The sequence below is a fragment of the Lampris incognitus genome, chromosome 13 (genome assembly GCF_029633865.1).
Source record: "Lampris incognitus isolate fLamInc1 chromosome 13, fLamInc1.hap2, whole genome shotgun sequence".
In the NCBI taxonomy this organism is placed as follows: Eukaryota; Metazoa; Chordata; class Actinopteri; order Lampriformes; family Lampridae; genus Lampris; species Lampris incognitus.
Genome location: NC_079223.1, coordinates 43,141,625 through 43,155,736, shown reverse-complemented (window position 1 = coordinate 43,155,736; position 14,112 = coordinate 43,141,625). Strand labels below are relative to the sequence as shown.

Here is a 14,112-nt window from a genome sequence, read left to right as displayed (position 1 = left end):
CAATAACAAAATATGAAGAGCCAGACAGATGCAAAATAGCTATTTCCCAATTCACACATGCATCAACATACCTGGAGTAGGAGCAACAGCGTAGTCATGATCGGGTCCGGCTGTTAACCCAGGGGAGATGTCCTCATACCGGCATTCTTTCAGAGAAAGGTTGGAACGAACATCATGGCTTAAGCAAGTTGTTGCTCTTTCATAAATGGACTACTGTTGTGACACTCACCAGTTATTCCACTAAAAACGGGCCGGGACTGTCCCAGTTTTCAGCTGCTTGTGACCGGTAACTGGAGTGCAGTCTGCTACATTGAAATGCCGGCTACAAACAGATGTACTCCCTAGGACTATTGTAAAGTCCTGACCTTCATCTCGATGAATTGCTTGAACCCACTTCTTCCTTTCAATTATGTCACTAGGGAAACCATGAAAACTTAAGTAACGTTGGCGTTGTTTGTTCATTTTACAATGAGGCACACAGCAATGCCACTTAAACTTCGCTTCGGCCATATGGGACGTGCTAAGCAGAAGTCAGGTTACACAGCAATGACTGCTTCTGGGTTAGGAAACCCAGAAGCGTGAAAATAACCTATGGTTTTAACGTGGCTGGAGTTCTGCGGGTTCCACTAGCCTACCTGCTAAGTGAACTCACTGCAGGGCCAACCTGTCCTGCTTGGAATTCGTCACTTGGCTCCTTGCTTGAGATCACTCCGCATTGGTTGAGCCACGTGAAGCCCCACACTCACTCACTGGATGGACTTCTTCACCTCTGTCCACTGTTCTCTCATCCCTACCTCCTTCTGTCTCACCCATCTATCTCTTCCATTCCAGTCACCCTCTCTTAACAACTTGCATTATTCTTTTTTTCTTTCTCCTCGCTGTCCATGTATCTTGCCAGGTTGTAAACTCCCAAGAGCCAGTTGTGCTTGCCTGAAATAGCAATTTCAAAAGAGGGAGCGAACTGCCAGTATTTTGTGTACAGATAAATCAATCAGAGTATTTAAATAGCACATTTTGAGTAATAAAATGCAATGGGCTTTAAATTAGGCGAAACTGCACAGATAACAAGGACACAGTCAGATGCGACGCACAGCTCTTGTGTAACTTTATTATGAACAGAACAATACAGGATCATTTGTAATTGGAAGTAGGTCTAGTGTTGACTGCACATTTGCAATTGAGTAGCGAACATTACATACTATTTACATCAGATCCTGACTGGATGCTTAACATTGACATTGTAAAACGGATGCTTTTACAGTGGTTCAACAGAGCTGCGTTCACACGGAATCCGGTAAACGGCAGACGGCAAACTGGAAGTCATTATTGTGGAAGAGAGCAGGATTGTAAAATCAGAAACACCGGCAAATTATGCTGACAAAGGCAGATGACACCGCTGTCCGAAGTTAAAATATTTTAACTTTTTGCCATCCTTAACGACGGGATTTACAACTGGATGTTACTTAACACATCACAAAACAGATGGCAGATTAATTTTATAGGTGTATGAATTGACAGGGCCTTGTGATAGCCTGTCGGCCTGTCCAGGGTGTCTCCCCACCTGCCGCCCAATAATGACTGCTGGGATAGGCTCCAGTATCCCCACGGCCCTGAGAGCAGGATTAATGGTTTGGGTAATGGATGGATGAGTTGACAGAATTACTGTATATAATGACCAAGGCCTTCATTCTGATGGTTTTGGATTTTTAAAGTTTAATAAGTTTGTGAAGAAGAAAAAAAGATACAGACCTGCCGCTCCCTGAATGCACCTAAAATTGCATATATTTGCATTAAAATTAGTTTTAGATCAATTGCACATTTTTGCACACAAAAAAAAGTTATGATAAGATCTACCTAAAATGACCAGGAGCGGTCAAAAAGACGGCTCGTAATTTGTGCATAATCGTGCATGTATTTATGACGTGTGTTGGTCACATCATCTCCTTCGTGAAGTTCATTGCTTTGTCCTAGAAACACACTAGCGTTCTCCATTGCAGAGTACTAGTCTAAACTTGATTTTTGATCATTACCAACATGTCTGGGTTACAGACGCCATTTCAGACGCACCATGACTACCACCGAGGTGTTGCAGTATTTACATGCGTTGGACAGCAGCCATTTTAAATTGAAAAATAGTATTAAAGTTGTTAAAATGTTAATTTTGGCTTCAGTTAGTTTCTTAACAGACATACTAACATATGCAATGCATTAATATCTCAATTGGGTATTTATCTTGACAGAATATAGAGTTTAAAAACCGGCGGTCATTTTGACCGCCTATGGTCGTTTCAAGTAGGAGTGAAATCTCGGTCATGACCTGTACAATGACCAAATAAAGTGGCTTTCATTAATCTTCCTAGTAAAAAGTCCTTAATCCAAGTATATATTCGATCTCTGATACCTAATTCATAAAGTTTGATTAAGGTTGACCCTTCTGCCCACATATCGTATGCCTTCTCAATATCAAAAGACAGCCTTTCACTGTTTATCTGTGCTTTTCTAATTTCATACTCTAAACGTAAAGCTGGGTCAATATTCTTTCTTCCTCTTCTAAAACCACTCTGGTAATTGGACATCTGTCATTTATTTTCTATAGAATGTTACTCTTTCATTTACCATTTTCTCAATTATTTTGCAGTTGTTGGATGTTACAGCAGTTGGGTCCGTAGTTCCCTTGGTTTAAACAAGCTTTCTCTGGTTTGCGTGTTGGGACGACAAATAGCCTCCTTCCAGCTTTGTGGCAATTTTCCCCCCCTCCCACACTTTGTTATATAGGTCCAATAAAATATCCTTGGATGAATCACTGAGATATTTTATCATTTTATAACAAATCTGATCCTTGCCTGTGCTGATGTCTTGGTTCTCTTAAGGGAGCGGTTCAATTCTGCCCTTGTAAATGACAGGTTCAGAAGGTCATTGGTGTCTTCTTCCTGTTGTAATATCTCCTAATTTTCTGCTATCATAGTTTCCCGTCCTCTTCACTAATATTGTCTGAACTGTGAATTTTAACAAAAGTCTTTGCCAACGTCTCTGCTTTTACCTTAATAGTCACTGCTGTCGTCTCACTGTCATTTAAGACTGGATACCCATGTTCTCTTCTAATCCCATTCATGCTTTGTATCATTTTCCAAACTATCAGTTCTCATCTCCCTTCCCACCAAGTTACAAAATGTCCTCCAAAAGTCCTTCTTGGTAGATCCCCCCCCCCCCCAGACGAAATCACTACAGCGGCTATCCAATCTAATGTTATTGTGTTTGCCTCTTTAATTGCCCGTAGAAAAATCCTCATCCTTTGGAAATCCTCTCAGCCACCCTCTATTAAAGTTTGGCTAAGGGACATTTTGTTTCTACTTAAACTGGAAAAAATAAAGTTAACGCTGAGGGGCTCCTCTTATAGGTTTTATTCTCACTGGAAGCCATTGATTGAATATGTTGATTGCCTCCCTCCTGGCGAGGTGGCGCCATAGAAATGGGGCTTGCGCCGGCCTGGGGTGAACGAATACCTTGTGGCTTGCCCACCGCATACACAGCCAGCAGTTACCCAACCTCATTAAGCCCAAAAAGACCATTAAAATGGCTCAGATGCTAATACAGTAGTTATTCTTTTATTTATTTACTTGCTTCTTTATTTTATTTATTTTGTTTTGTTTTTTGTTTTTTTACTTATCTACATTTTTTTTCTTTTGTTTCCTTTTTCATGTTTATATTTAACCTACTGTAATGTGGTTTAATTCTGTTCTGAGAAGGGGCCTGCAGGATGGGGTAGGAGTAGATAGAGCAGAGCAGGATGTGGGTAAATGGGATTTGGGGATGTTAAACTGCTAGAAAATATCATAGTTTTTCAACTGTAATTGTTCAGTTCGATTTGTTTTCCTTGAAAAAAAATTAATAAAAAGAAGTCCTTCTTTGCACTCTCATAATTCTCACATTTGCTTGCAACCGTTTATCTTCAATAAGATTCTGAAAACTGTGATTCCTTTTTAACATTTAAAAGCTTTATTTCGGGGTCCGCGGTGGTGTAGCGGTCTAAGCATCGGCTTTGTGTCGATGCAGATGCCCACTGGGGACCGGGGTTCGCGCCCCGGTCTTGTCAGATCCGACTATGGCCGGACTCGATGAAGCAGCGATAATTGGCAGCACTGTCTTCGGGAGGGGGCCGGAGTCGGCTTGTGTTCGTCACATGAATGTGTCTCTGTGTGTGTTGGAAAAAGCAGTGGTTCGGCCTGGATTCGCCTTGTCACAAAAGTGGGGAGGCCTCTCCTTCGAGACTGCCGGCCGGAGAGATGCGGTTGGCGAACGCATGCAGTACGAGGGTGGGTGTTTGAACTAAAAATTTTCCCCACTAAATTTGGGGAAATTAAAAAAAATGAATAAAAGCTTTATTTCAAGACTTAATTGGTTTACCTTGCTTTTGTCCATCATGGTACAATCTTCTTTTTGTGCTTACCCCCCCCCCCCCAAGCCTGCTTTGCGGCCTCATGAATGGCTTTACAAACTGAATCATTGAAAGCATCAACATCTTCATGAATACATTTTTTTGCATTTCTTGATTACTAATAATGCTAAAATTTCCCCAAGCAGAAGTACTGGAAGACCATTTCTGTAATCCTCCTGTATCATATTCCTCTAAACTTGGGCTTACTTCAGTTACTGTAGGATAATGGTCCCTTCCTGCAGTCGTTCCTCTGACTACTTCCCGTAAACAAACACCAGCTAGTGACTCTGACTCTAGTGTAAGATCTACGGCCAATTCTGTGCCTGTTCTGATAGTAATTCTTGTACCATTTCCATCATTCAGGCACACCAGAGTTTTACTCTCCATTAACTCTTCGATCACCATTTTATAGATGTCATTACAATTACTCTATGATGTGCTATGGGCATTAAAGTCTCCACGGGGTATCACTTTCCCGCTTAATTATACAGCAAGTTCATCCATATGGAAAGCCTGTTACATGGTTTGTAAAAGTTAACGATTTTTAAATTCCCTTCTTTTGTAGAAAATTCCAATTGTTAAATATTCCAACTCTGTTCATTTCCCTCAAACTCTATATTATACCTATTCCCTGCTTTGAAAATATTATACATCCTCCTCCACTGCCCTCCCGTCCATTTCTACGTACACTATCATATCCTTTCATAACTAAGTCTAATGTTGGCTTAAGCCATGTTTCTTGAACACGTATGATCTCAAGTTTCTTTTTAAGATCTTTAATCAGTCCTTTAAGCTCTTGGCCATTCTTTATTAAACTACTTGCGTTCCATTGCAGAATAATCATACCGTCTTATTACCTTGGCCACCCGGCATCCCATCTGCTTCAAGTTTTTTATTGATCTGCTCCCAGGATACGTCGTTTATACCCAAAAACTTCCCAGCTCCCTTCACGATTATTCTAATTCCCTCTGTCTTTGTTTTTGGCTTGTCGGCACAGTTGATTACACAAGCAATGAACACACAATCAGTTTATCCCCCGTTGTTGCCACGTTAGGTTTCTCTGTTTGATCTACCTCTGATCCCGAAGACTGGTTAACTTTGTCAGCAACCTCCCTTCTCTTGTGTTCTTTTCACTGCAGAACCGCCGGCGCTAGAGCATATCAATATAGGACGGGCATTTGATTTTCGTGAGGGGGGGAGCACAAAATCACCATGGCAACTACAACATAACAACAGCTGCCACACTACACAGCACTTTAATTCAATTTTGTTATTAGTCCCCCCCTTTTTTCTTTTTTTTTTTACTCCCCTATTGTACTTGGCCAATTGCCCTATTTTCCGAGCCATCCCGGTCGCTGCTCCACCCCCTCTGCCGATCCGGGGAGGGCTGCAGACTACCACATGCCTCCTCCGATACATGTGGAGTCACCAGCTGCTTCTTTTCACCTGAAACTGAGGAGTTTCGTCAGGGGGACGTTGCGCATGGGAGGATCACACTATTCCCCCCAGTTCCCCCTCCCCCCTGAACAGGCACCCCGACCGACCAGAGGAGGCGCGACTGCAGCGATCAGGACACATACCCACATCCGGCTTTCCCCCACGAAATTTGCGGCATGGAAAACAAAAGGCTGGTCAACCTTAATTGTGGCACAGAGAGCGAGGACGCTGATCTGCTCATTGAGATAGGCTTTTTTTTTTTTATCAGTTTTTGATGTCTATATTGTTAGCCCGCTTGCGATCGTATCGATGAAGTGGCGGTCTAGCCTTCTCCCGTTCCCACACTGTTAGCTTAATTCCACTCCTGCCAATTTAATTCAAAACTCCAGTCAAGTAACAATTACAGGTCAAAAGTGACATCAGTCACAAATAGGTTTATATGTGAGGGCGGGGCCACCGTCAGCAAGCAATTCGTTTAAGTGAGCGGTACAGCCCAGCTTGGGCGGCCCCCACACCGGACATGCGCTGCCTCTGCATAGCTGACATTGTTAACTGCTTTCAATTTCCACAGCCCTCTTCCTGATTTCACATACGTTTCACGTTGCCCTGTGTTGACCACCACAATTACAACATTTCTCCTGCACATTGTCTTTACAATCTTCAACTCTATGATGATCTCGATAGTTGGGACATCTCTGCTTGCCTTTGCAAACTGCTGCTATATGCTCGTGTCTCTGGAATTTAAAACAGCAACGCGGGGGAGGGATATAGGGTCTAACTCGAAAACTCGTATCTGATCTTTACTTTTTGTGGAAGTACAGACTCCTGAAACTCCAGAAGAACAGACCAGCAACCCGTTCACCATTAATTGTTCTTTTCAATCTCTTTATTCCACTCACCTTGCCCCCCATAAATATTCTGCTTGAGTCTTTCCAAGTCTTCGTCTACAGGAATACCTGTTATTTCTCCCCCCGTATCACTCTACTCTCACCCAGAGTCCTTCTTTCACTCACAATTTTCTTGCAAATGTCTATTTGCAAAGCTATTTTTCTGGTCTTCCATTGTACACGTTACCAAGAAGCCTCCATCCCTCAAAATCTTAGCCATTTCCACCTCTCCTATTTTCTTCTTCACTTCCCTGGACAACGCTATCGGATTTAGATTAGCATGTTTATCTTCCCGTTTGAATTTAAAGATTATTTAACTTCCTGTTTTCGAACTGCTCTTTGCCTTCATTTGAGCTGTTCTCTTTCAAGTCCCTTTTGTTTCACACTCAAATGTACTTCATCCCGCCTGTCATTTCCTGTCCTCTAATTTCCGTTCGTCAAAGTCCATATCCTCATCTACCTGAGTCGCCATCCTGATCCATTCACATACCAGTTTATGCCAACCACCAAGTTCAAAGTCCAAAAAATCCGCCGTCAAAAGCCAGAAAATATCAACATTATTTTTCCAAAATGGGACACCCTTCCCCCTATACCCCCCCCATCTCGACATTGTTAACTTTTGATTATTGACTTCTCCATCCTCTTGACTTGTTTGAGCCTCACATCACTTGACTGGACTTGGGCATTCATGTCGCTGAAACTTAATCCATTCTGACCCCCCACCCCCAAAAGCTTTTTTAAAATGGGTTTAGCCCTGTGATGGCCTGGTGGCCTTGTCCAGGGTGTCTCCCTGTCTGCCGCCCAATGACTGCTGGGATAGGCTCCAGCATCCCTGCGACCCTGAGAGCAGGATAAGCAGTTCTGATGATGGATGGATGGATGAATTTCCCACTTCTACGCCGAGCGTCCACCAAGTTCAATCAACCCACTTTTCATCCAAAATTCGTCTACGTAGGCTGAACTCTGGGCATGGCATGCTGTGACGTATACATTACATTACATTACATTACAGTCATTTAGCCGACGCTTTTATCCAAAGTGACTTACAATAAGAGTATTTGACATAGGAAATCAGGAGAACTACTAGTCATCAGAGGTCATAAGTGCATCTCCTCTCTAAGCAAGCCCCACGCAGGGCCAATAGAAACGAGGCAGCCAGCAGGCATGGAAGGCAAACTGGCAAAAAAGTTGTGTGTCAGAATTCCCTGAATTTTACAACACAGGTTTACAATTGTATAGAGACCTTGGGAAGAAAGCTCAACCAAGTAGGCATATGAGGTGTGTTTTAACATTCAGGTAGCTTATAGGTAGGCAATATTTGTAGCCTGTACGATAGGCTTAGCTTAGGTTTGTTATATTGTTTACAAAGTGTTCCCCCTCAGTACCTTCACAGGCCTATTATGTCTTAATTGAGAATTGGTTTCGTTTTTTGTTTTGTTTTTTGGCAACAACAAAATGATGAACTTGTCCTATTTGAGGTTTTGAAAATGCCACCTATTTGGACTCTGTCCTCGTGCTTTGTGTCTGAAAGCAGTTTGAATATTGATGCAGCAGAATATTGATGGGGTGCAGAAAATATGTTTTGCCAGGATTATGACATTAATTTAAAAACAAACAGCATTTACTTTAAATGCACTCACTGAGTTGCAATCCCCCCCCCCCCCAGTATCTGTCAGTTAGAAGCCAGATTCCTGAGATGCTTAACATCTGGAAAGAAGTCAATGATAAAAGAAGAAAACAGACAGAATTAAACCTTAATAAAACAGACTGAAGAAAGTATAAAAGTGATAAAAAATAATGACATGATTCAAAATGAAATGGATTAAACCAAAAAAGACAAGCCCTAATTGAATATGAGTGGCTTTTGTAACTAGAAAAGCACTATATAAAATGCAACTTGATTGATTGATTGATTGATTGACTGACTGACTCGTCCATGTCTGAAGAGAGACTGTGTGTATATCTTTGGTCTGCAGGTGCTTTGGGGGGGGGGGGGGGGGACGAAATGTTTACACGAAATAAAAACGTCTCTCGCATGCTCTTGCCAATGTTTTATTGGTCAGACATAAAATGGAGGTGTGGAGCCTGAAATGTGGGGCGACCATTTTATTTATGGCAGGCAGTGCTTGTACATCTAAATGTTAAAACTTTCACAGCCAGTAAGTTGCAACCAGCTAACTTTCTCACAGGCCTCTCAATATGCATTTTCCTTACAAACAGTCATGACCACAAGCCTGCGGTGGGTGTAGTTTTGCACATCTTTAAGCCATGCCACTGACCAAATGTGTTTCTGTCTTCGCTTTTAATGGTTATTGTCTACTTACCTCGTTATGATCCACGTAATTAGAACACTGTGCTCGTCATAAACCTCTTTGCAAATACAGTTAAATTGAAAACATTGACATGTAATGGTCAACCTCCCTCTGGTTACAACCTAACAATGCAACCGTACACTTTGATCTTGGAATGCTCAGTAATTAACAGCGTCTCAATGAGGCAGACTGACTCCCATTTGCTCTAATTAGTGAAATGCTAAAGGTTAATTGTTACTCTTGTTATCCCCCCCTCTAGACAGCCCTCTGTCCTGATTTGGCTGCTGATGCCAACAGTGTGTTTTTACATTTTCCCAGTCAGTGTTTGTCAGGATTCTCACTTTGGATGTGCAGGTCTGTCTGTCTATCTATCTGTCTATCTATCTATCTATCTATCTATCTATCTATCTATCTATCTATCTATCTATCTATCTATCTAGCTGGCTGTGCAGGTCTATCTGTCTATCTGGCTGTGCAGGTCTATCTATCTATCTATCTATCTATCTATCTATCTATCTATCTATCTATCTATCTATCTATCTGTCTATCTATCTATCTATCTATCTATCTATCTATCTATCTATCGATCTATCTATCGATCTGGCTGTGCAGGTCTATCTGTCTATCTGGCTGTGCAGGTCTATCTATCTATCTATCTATCTATCTATCTATCTATCTATCTATCTATCTATCTATCTATCTATCTATCTATCTATCTATCTATCTATCTATCTATCTATCTGTCTATCTATCTATCTATCTGTCTATCTGGCTGTGCAGGTCCATCTATCTATCTATCTGTCTATCTGGCTGTCCATCTTTCTGTCTCAGCTACAGCAACGAAAAGATGCAAGACACAGGAAGATGAAAAGACAGGTAGACGGACAGACAAATGGACATGAAATTGACAGCCAGATAGAAAGATGGGCAGATAGACAAATAGAAAGATGGACAGACAAATAGCTTAAGAGAAAGATGGACAGACGGACAGAAAAATGGTAAGGTAGACAGACAGACAGACAGACAGACGGACCGTCTGCTGAAGGCACATCCAGAGGAACAAGGAACATCTCCACCTATCTGAAATCTTAAATCTGCAGTCCATTCCAAGCAGACAGCCATCAGGGAGTTGGAACTTCAGCATCAAAGTGCAGCAAAATGCTGTTTTTACAGATTGTCAAACAGATTATTTCCCTGGTCAAGGATATATCTTTGGTTACAATTTGATGGTTCAATGGTTTCTTTGACTGTATATTTGAAAACAACGTGAGAGTTTAAAGTTTCTAGCCGGGCGATAACATCGCATCGTCCCCATTGTGCAAACCCCACTTGGGTCCTTCAGACTTAAGACTTTTCTTTGTTCCATACTCTGCACACTGACCATGGTTTTGACCTTGCATTTACCTATCCATCCCTTTACTTTTCCCCATGGCCTGCACTACACACTTCTATATTGTGCTCTACTCTCTTATGCCTGGGCAGCAAATTAAGTTAAAGCCTGCATGGAAAAAAAAGAAGCCCTTAAATGTTGCCATATGCAGGATTGCATGGGAACTTCCTGAAGAGCACATGTTGTTGTGAGCCTTTCAGAGAGAGGTGTTGAGTCTCCTCAGTCAGTCGATAGAGAAACAGTATGGCGGACCACTCAGCACCAGCACCATGAAAACAGTGGATCATGATGGAGTTTGATATTTTGTAGGCATGTCGTATTTACGGCCTGTCAGTTCTAAGTGGGTCGACATTTGTTGGTATCATGTGGTGCATTACATGGCGCAAAAAGGTTGAGATGAAATTTAGACATTGGACAAAGTTTCCAGGGAATAAAATTCTTCTCTGGCTCCAAAATGTACTTTTGCCGTAGACTAGAAGTTTTGTGGCATATACCTAATTCCCAAAGTTTGTGAAACTTTTATCTGTTTCTTAAATTTGTTAGTCCACTCCAAGGCTGAAAAAAAACAAAGCTATTCCCTCTAAATGGACTCCCCTGTTACTTAGTAAAGGGATCTCTTTCAATAAAGATCTTCACGTTGGACTGACTCACTTATAAAGGCACAGCTACAGGCCTCCTTACAGTTAGGCTCATGTGATGGCATTTATCCTCCCACCCTTCCCATCCATCCCCCATGTGTCTTTTAATATCACTGAGACTGCACACCACTAGCTGCCGTGCTGCGTGTGTGTGTGTGTGTGGGTGGATGTGTGGTGTTGCATATGATTTTGTCCACCTTTATGTTTGAGAACCAGTTTGAGTTTTTAACCATAAAATTGGGGATGTTTCTGCAACACGAGGACATTTTGGCCTGTCCTCGCTTATTCAAGGGTCTATTTTAAGGGTTAGGACTTAGGTTTAGGGTTAAGCAGGGTAAATTCATGCCAGATCCGGGACCTCCCAGATTGGGACCGACGCCTAATTTGATTGGATCCGGCACCTCCTTTGTCACTATCAAAACCTGTAAATAAATTTTGTGTTATATTTAACGTTATCTGTTTTGTCATTCTTGAAGTTACTCATAAATCGCTTGTTTGCCTATTTTGGCTGCATTTTAAATCTTGATTTTTTTTTTTAAAAAAGAAGAAAAAAAGAAAGAGACGTGGGGTCACTCAGCGACACCTGAAGCATGTGAGTCGACACAGACAGAACACGTAACTTAGTTCGGTTTCGTAGCCTACTTGCTTTTCATGGTTGTGAGGAGAAGTTTCGGCCCTACTTCCATTGTCCCCGAACTGTAGCAATCAAGAGACGGATGAGAAATGACAGGGAAGTGAAGGGACAGTAAACGGGGGGGGGGGGGGGGAGCTGTAAACAGCTGTTTCTATGCACTTATTCTACCTGCTGACTGTAAGTGATTTTTGTGAATGCCCTCCCTGGTTAATAGATGTAAATAAATAACACTTTGTTTGTGGTAACAGCTTTGTTTAATATTGCGTGGTTTTAACAGCCAGCACCCAGGCGTTTTCGTCCAGTGTGTTTCAGACACTGGATTTTTTTGTTTTTATTTTTTTGATGCGTTCCTGGACTTTTTCTCTCCCACTGACCCACCGGAGCTGCACCCTCTCTGTGTTCTGGGACCTCCTGATTTACAAATGAAGCACCGGGGTTAGGGTTAGAATTAGGTTTAGGTTAGGGTAAGGCTTAATGTTAGGCGTGTAGTGCTAATGGTTAAGGTTATGGTTTGGTACTAGGGGATGGATGTAGTCAATGAGGGTCCTAAGAAGTATAGAAAAACAAATACATGTGTGTGATTGTGTGTATGTTAGGAGTTCACATGCAAACATACATGTGTTCATGTCTTCACACCTTCTTTTTTTTTATGTTTATGCTGAGGTTGTAGGATTACTGGTTCTCTCTGGTCTACAAGCGCCTGGTTGGTCCCAAGGTTTTGGCTGTACGGGTGGCTGGACTGCAGAGGAAACCACGACCTGGGAGGGTGATACGGGACAAGTTACGGATCTACGCCCACTGCACCAGCTTCTACAAGTAAGCGTCCACAACTCAATTCTCTGTGATCATTGTCGCCTGAAGTCAGGATTTATAAATAACATGAGTTTGCGTTGTTTCACCACCTAGTGACTTCTACAAAATCAATATGGTATGAATGTGTTAATAGGGATTTAGCTGCAGATGGCTGTGCCCTCTTGCTTTTTGCTCCTCTTGTCCTCCTCCATACACCTGAGGCTCAGTGTCTGGTGTGCTAGAACAGAATCCCCAGCCGGCCTATTCTGCTTCCCTTAAATAACCAGACTACAGACACCCGCTCATTCACAGCCCAGAGCCTATAAAATTTAACAGGTATCACTTAACAAATGTGTGGGGGCCATCTCTCCACCGTCAAAGAGATGCTGAAAGGTGCGTGAGGCCTTTATACTCATCTCACATTGGCTGGAGGGGGGTATTTCATGGAGGAGGGGGAGGGACAATAAAGCAGTCTATGCCGGGGAAAGATAAAGAGCGCCACCATGGCCTGTTCAAGGTTATCATTTAACCCAGGCCAGCGGCTGTCATCGCCGGGCTAGACTTACGGCCCTTCTCCAGACAGGTCTCAGTTACAGGTGGAGTACATCTCAGATGGATGATGAAATGCCGCTCAGGTAGACGGGCAAAAGATGGCCAAGGGTTGCATAACCAACACACACAGCTGTACCTCGTGGATGAGGAATGATTGTGTGCAGGCAGATATTTGAAATAGTTTGCAGCACATTCACAGCACCGGGTCTGGTGAGTGTGGGAGTGTGAAGCAGGACCACTCAACTCCCACATCCCCCAGCCTAAACCCCAAATCTACATATCAATTGGCCCCATACTCATGATAGAAGTCACTGAGGCCCTTAAACATAAGCAGACATGATTTTGACCATTCTATCCATGTTGTAGGGATTAACACTCCATTATCAGCCATAATATTGAGCAGTCTTCTGTATGTCTCTGAAACGCCGCTGAACTTGTGCAGAAAAGTGTCTTACTGGTGACGTTGCCGGAAGACAATCCACAGGTGTGACTTCCTAGTTTGTCAATAGGCTGCACCATATAAGAAAATGCAAATATCAAAGCGACACCCAACTGTAAGAAAATGCAAACAACAACTCAACATTATACAGCCGTATGGTAGTGTTGTCGTTCTCATTTTCTTATGCGGTGCAGCACTTCGACAAACCGGGAAGTAAGTTTTCACTTTCACAGGTTGACCTCTGGTGATGTAGTGACGTCACCAGAGGGCACAATTTTGGTGACTGGTCAGTATCGTAGCTAGTAACAGAGTGTTATTCCTACAACATATACGGAGAGATACTATTGAAAACTGTGATTGTTTCCCTTTAACTCATCTGTTTTGCGCTTAAAGGGACTTTGGTTGTCATTATTCCTGCCACTTAGTGGTTTTATAGTGTGCCCTCAAATGGACAAACCGTCATAATTGTAGCGGTTTGATCATATTGGATAGCAAACAGTATGAATAAAAGTCTCAATCCATTTTGCAGTTGAAACAGGGTTGCCGTGGCCTTTTATTCCGTTTAGCGGTCTACATGGTATTTGTTCGCCCTGCTC

General features: G+C 42.4%; 1 protein-coding gene across 1 annotated transcript in view; it reads left to right on the top strand.

The window, feature by feature from the left end:
• The window catches only part of hpse2 (heparanase 2), a 158,142-nt gene that overhangs the window by 135,959 nt on the left and 8,071 nt on the right, over window positions 1-14,112 (top strand). Inside the window, exon 10 of the mRNA XM_056292020.1 lies at window positions 12,404-12,549. Within this exon, the coding sequence (XP_056147995.1) occupies window positions 12,404-12,549 (146 nt within the window). The remainder of the gene's footprint in view (window positions 1-12,403; window positions 12,550-14,112) is intronic.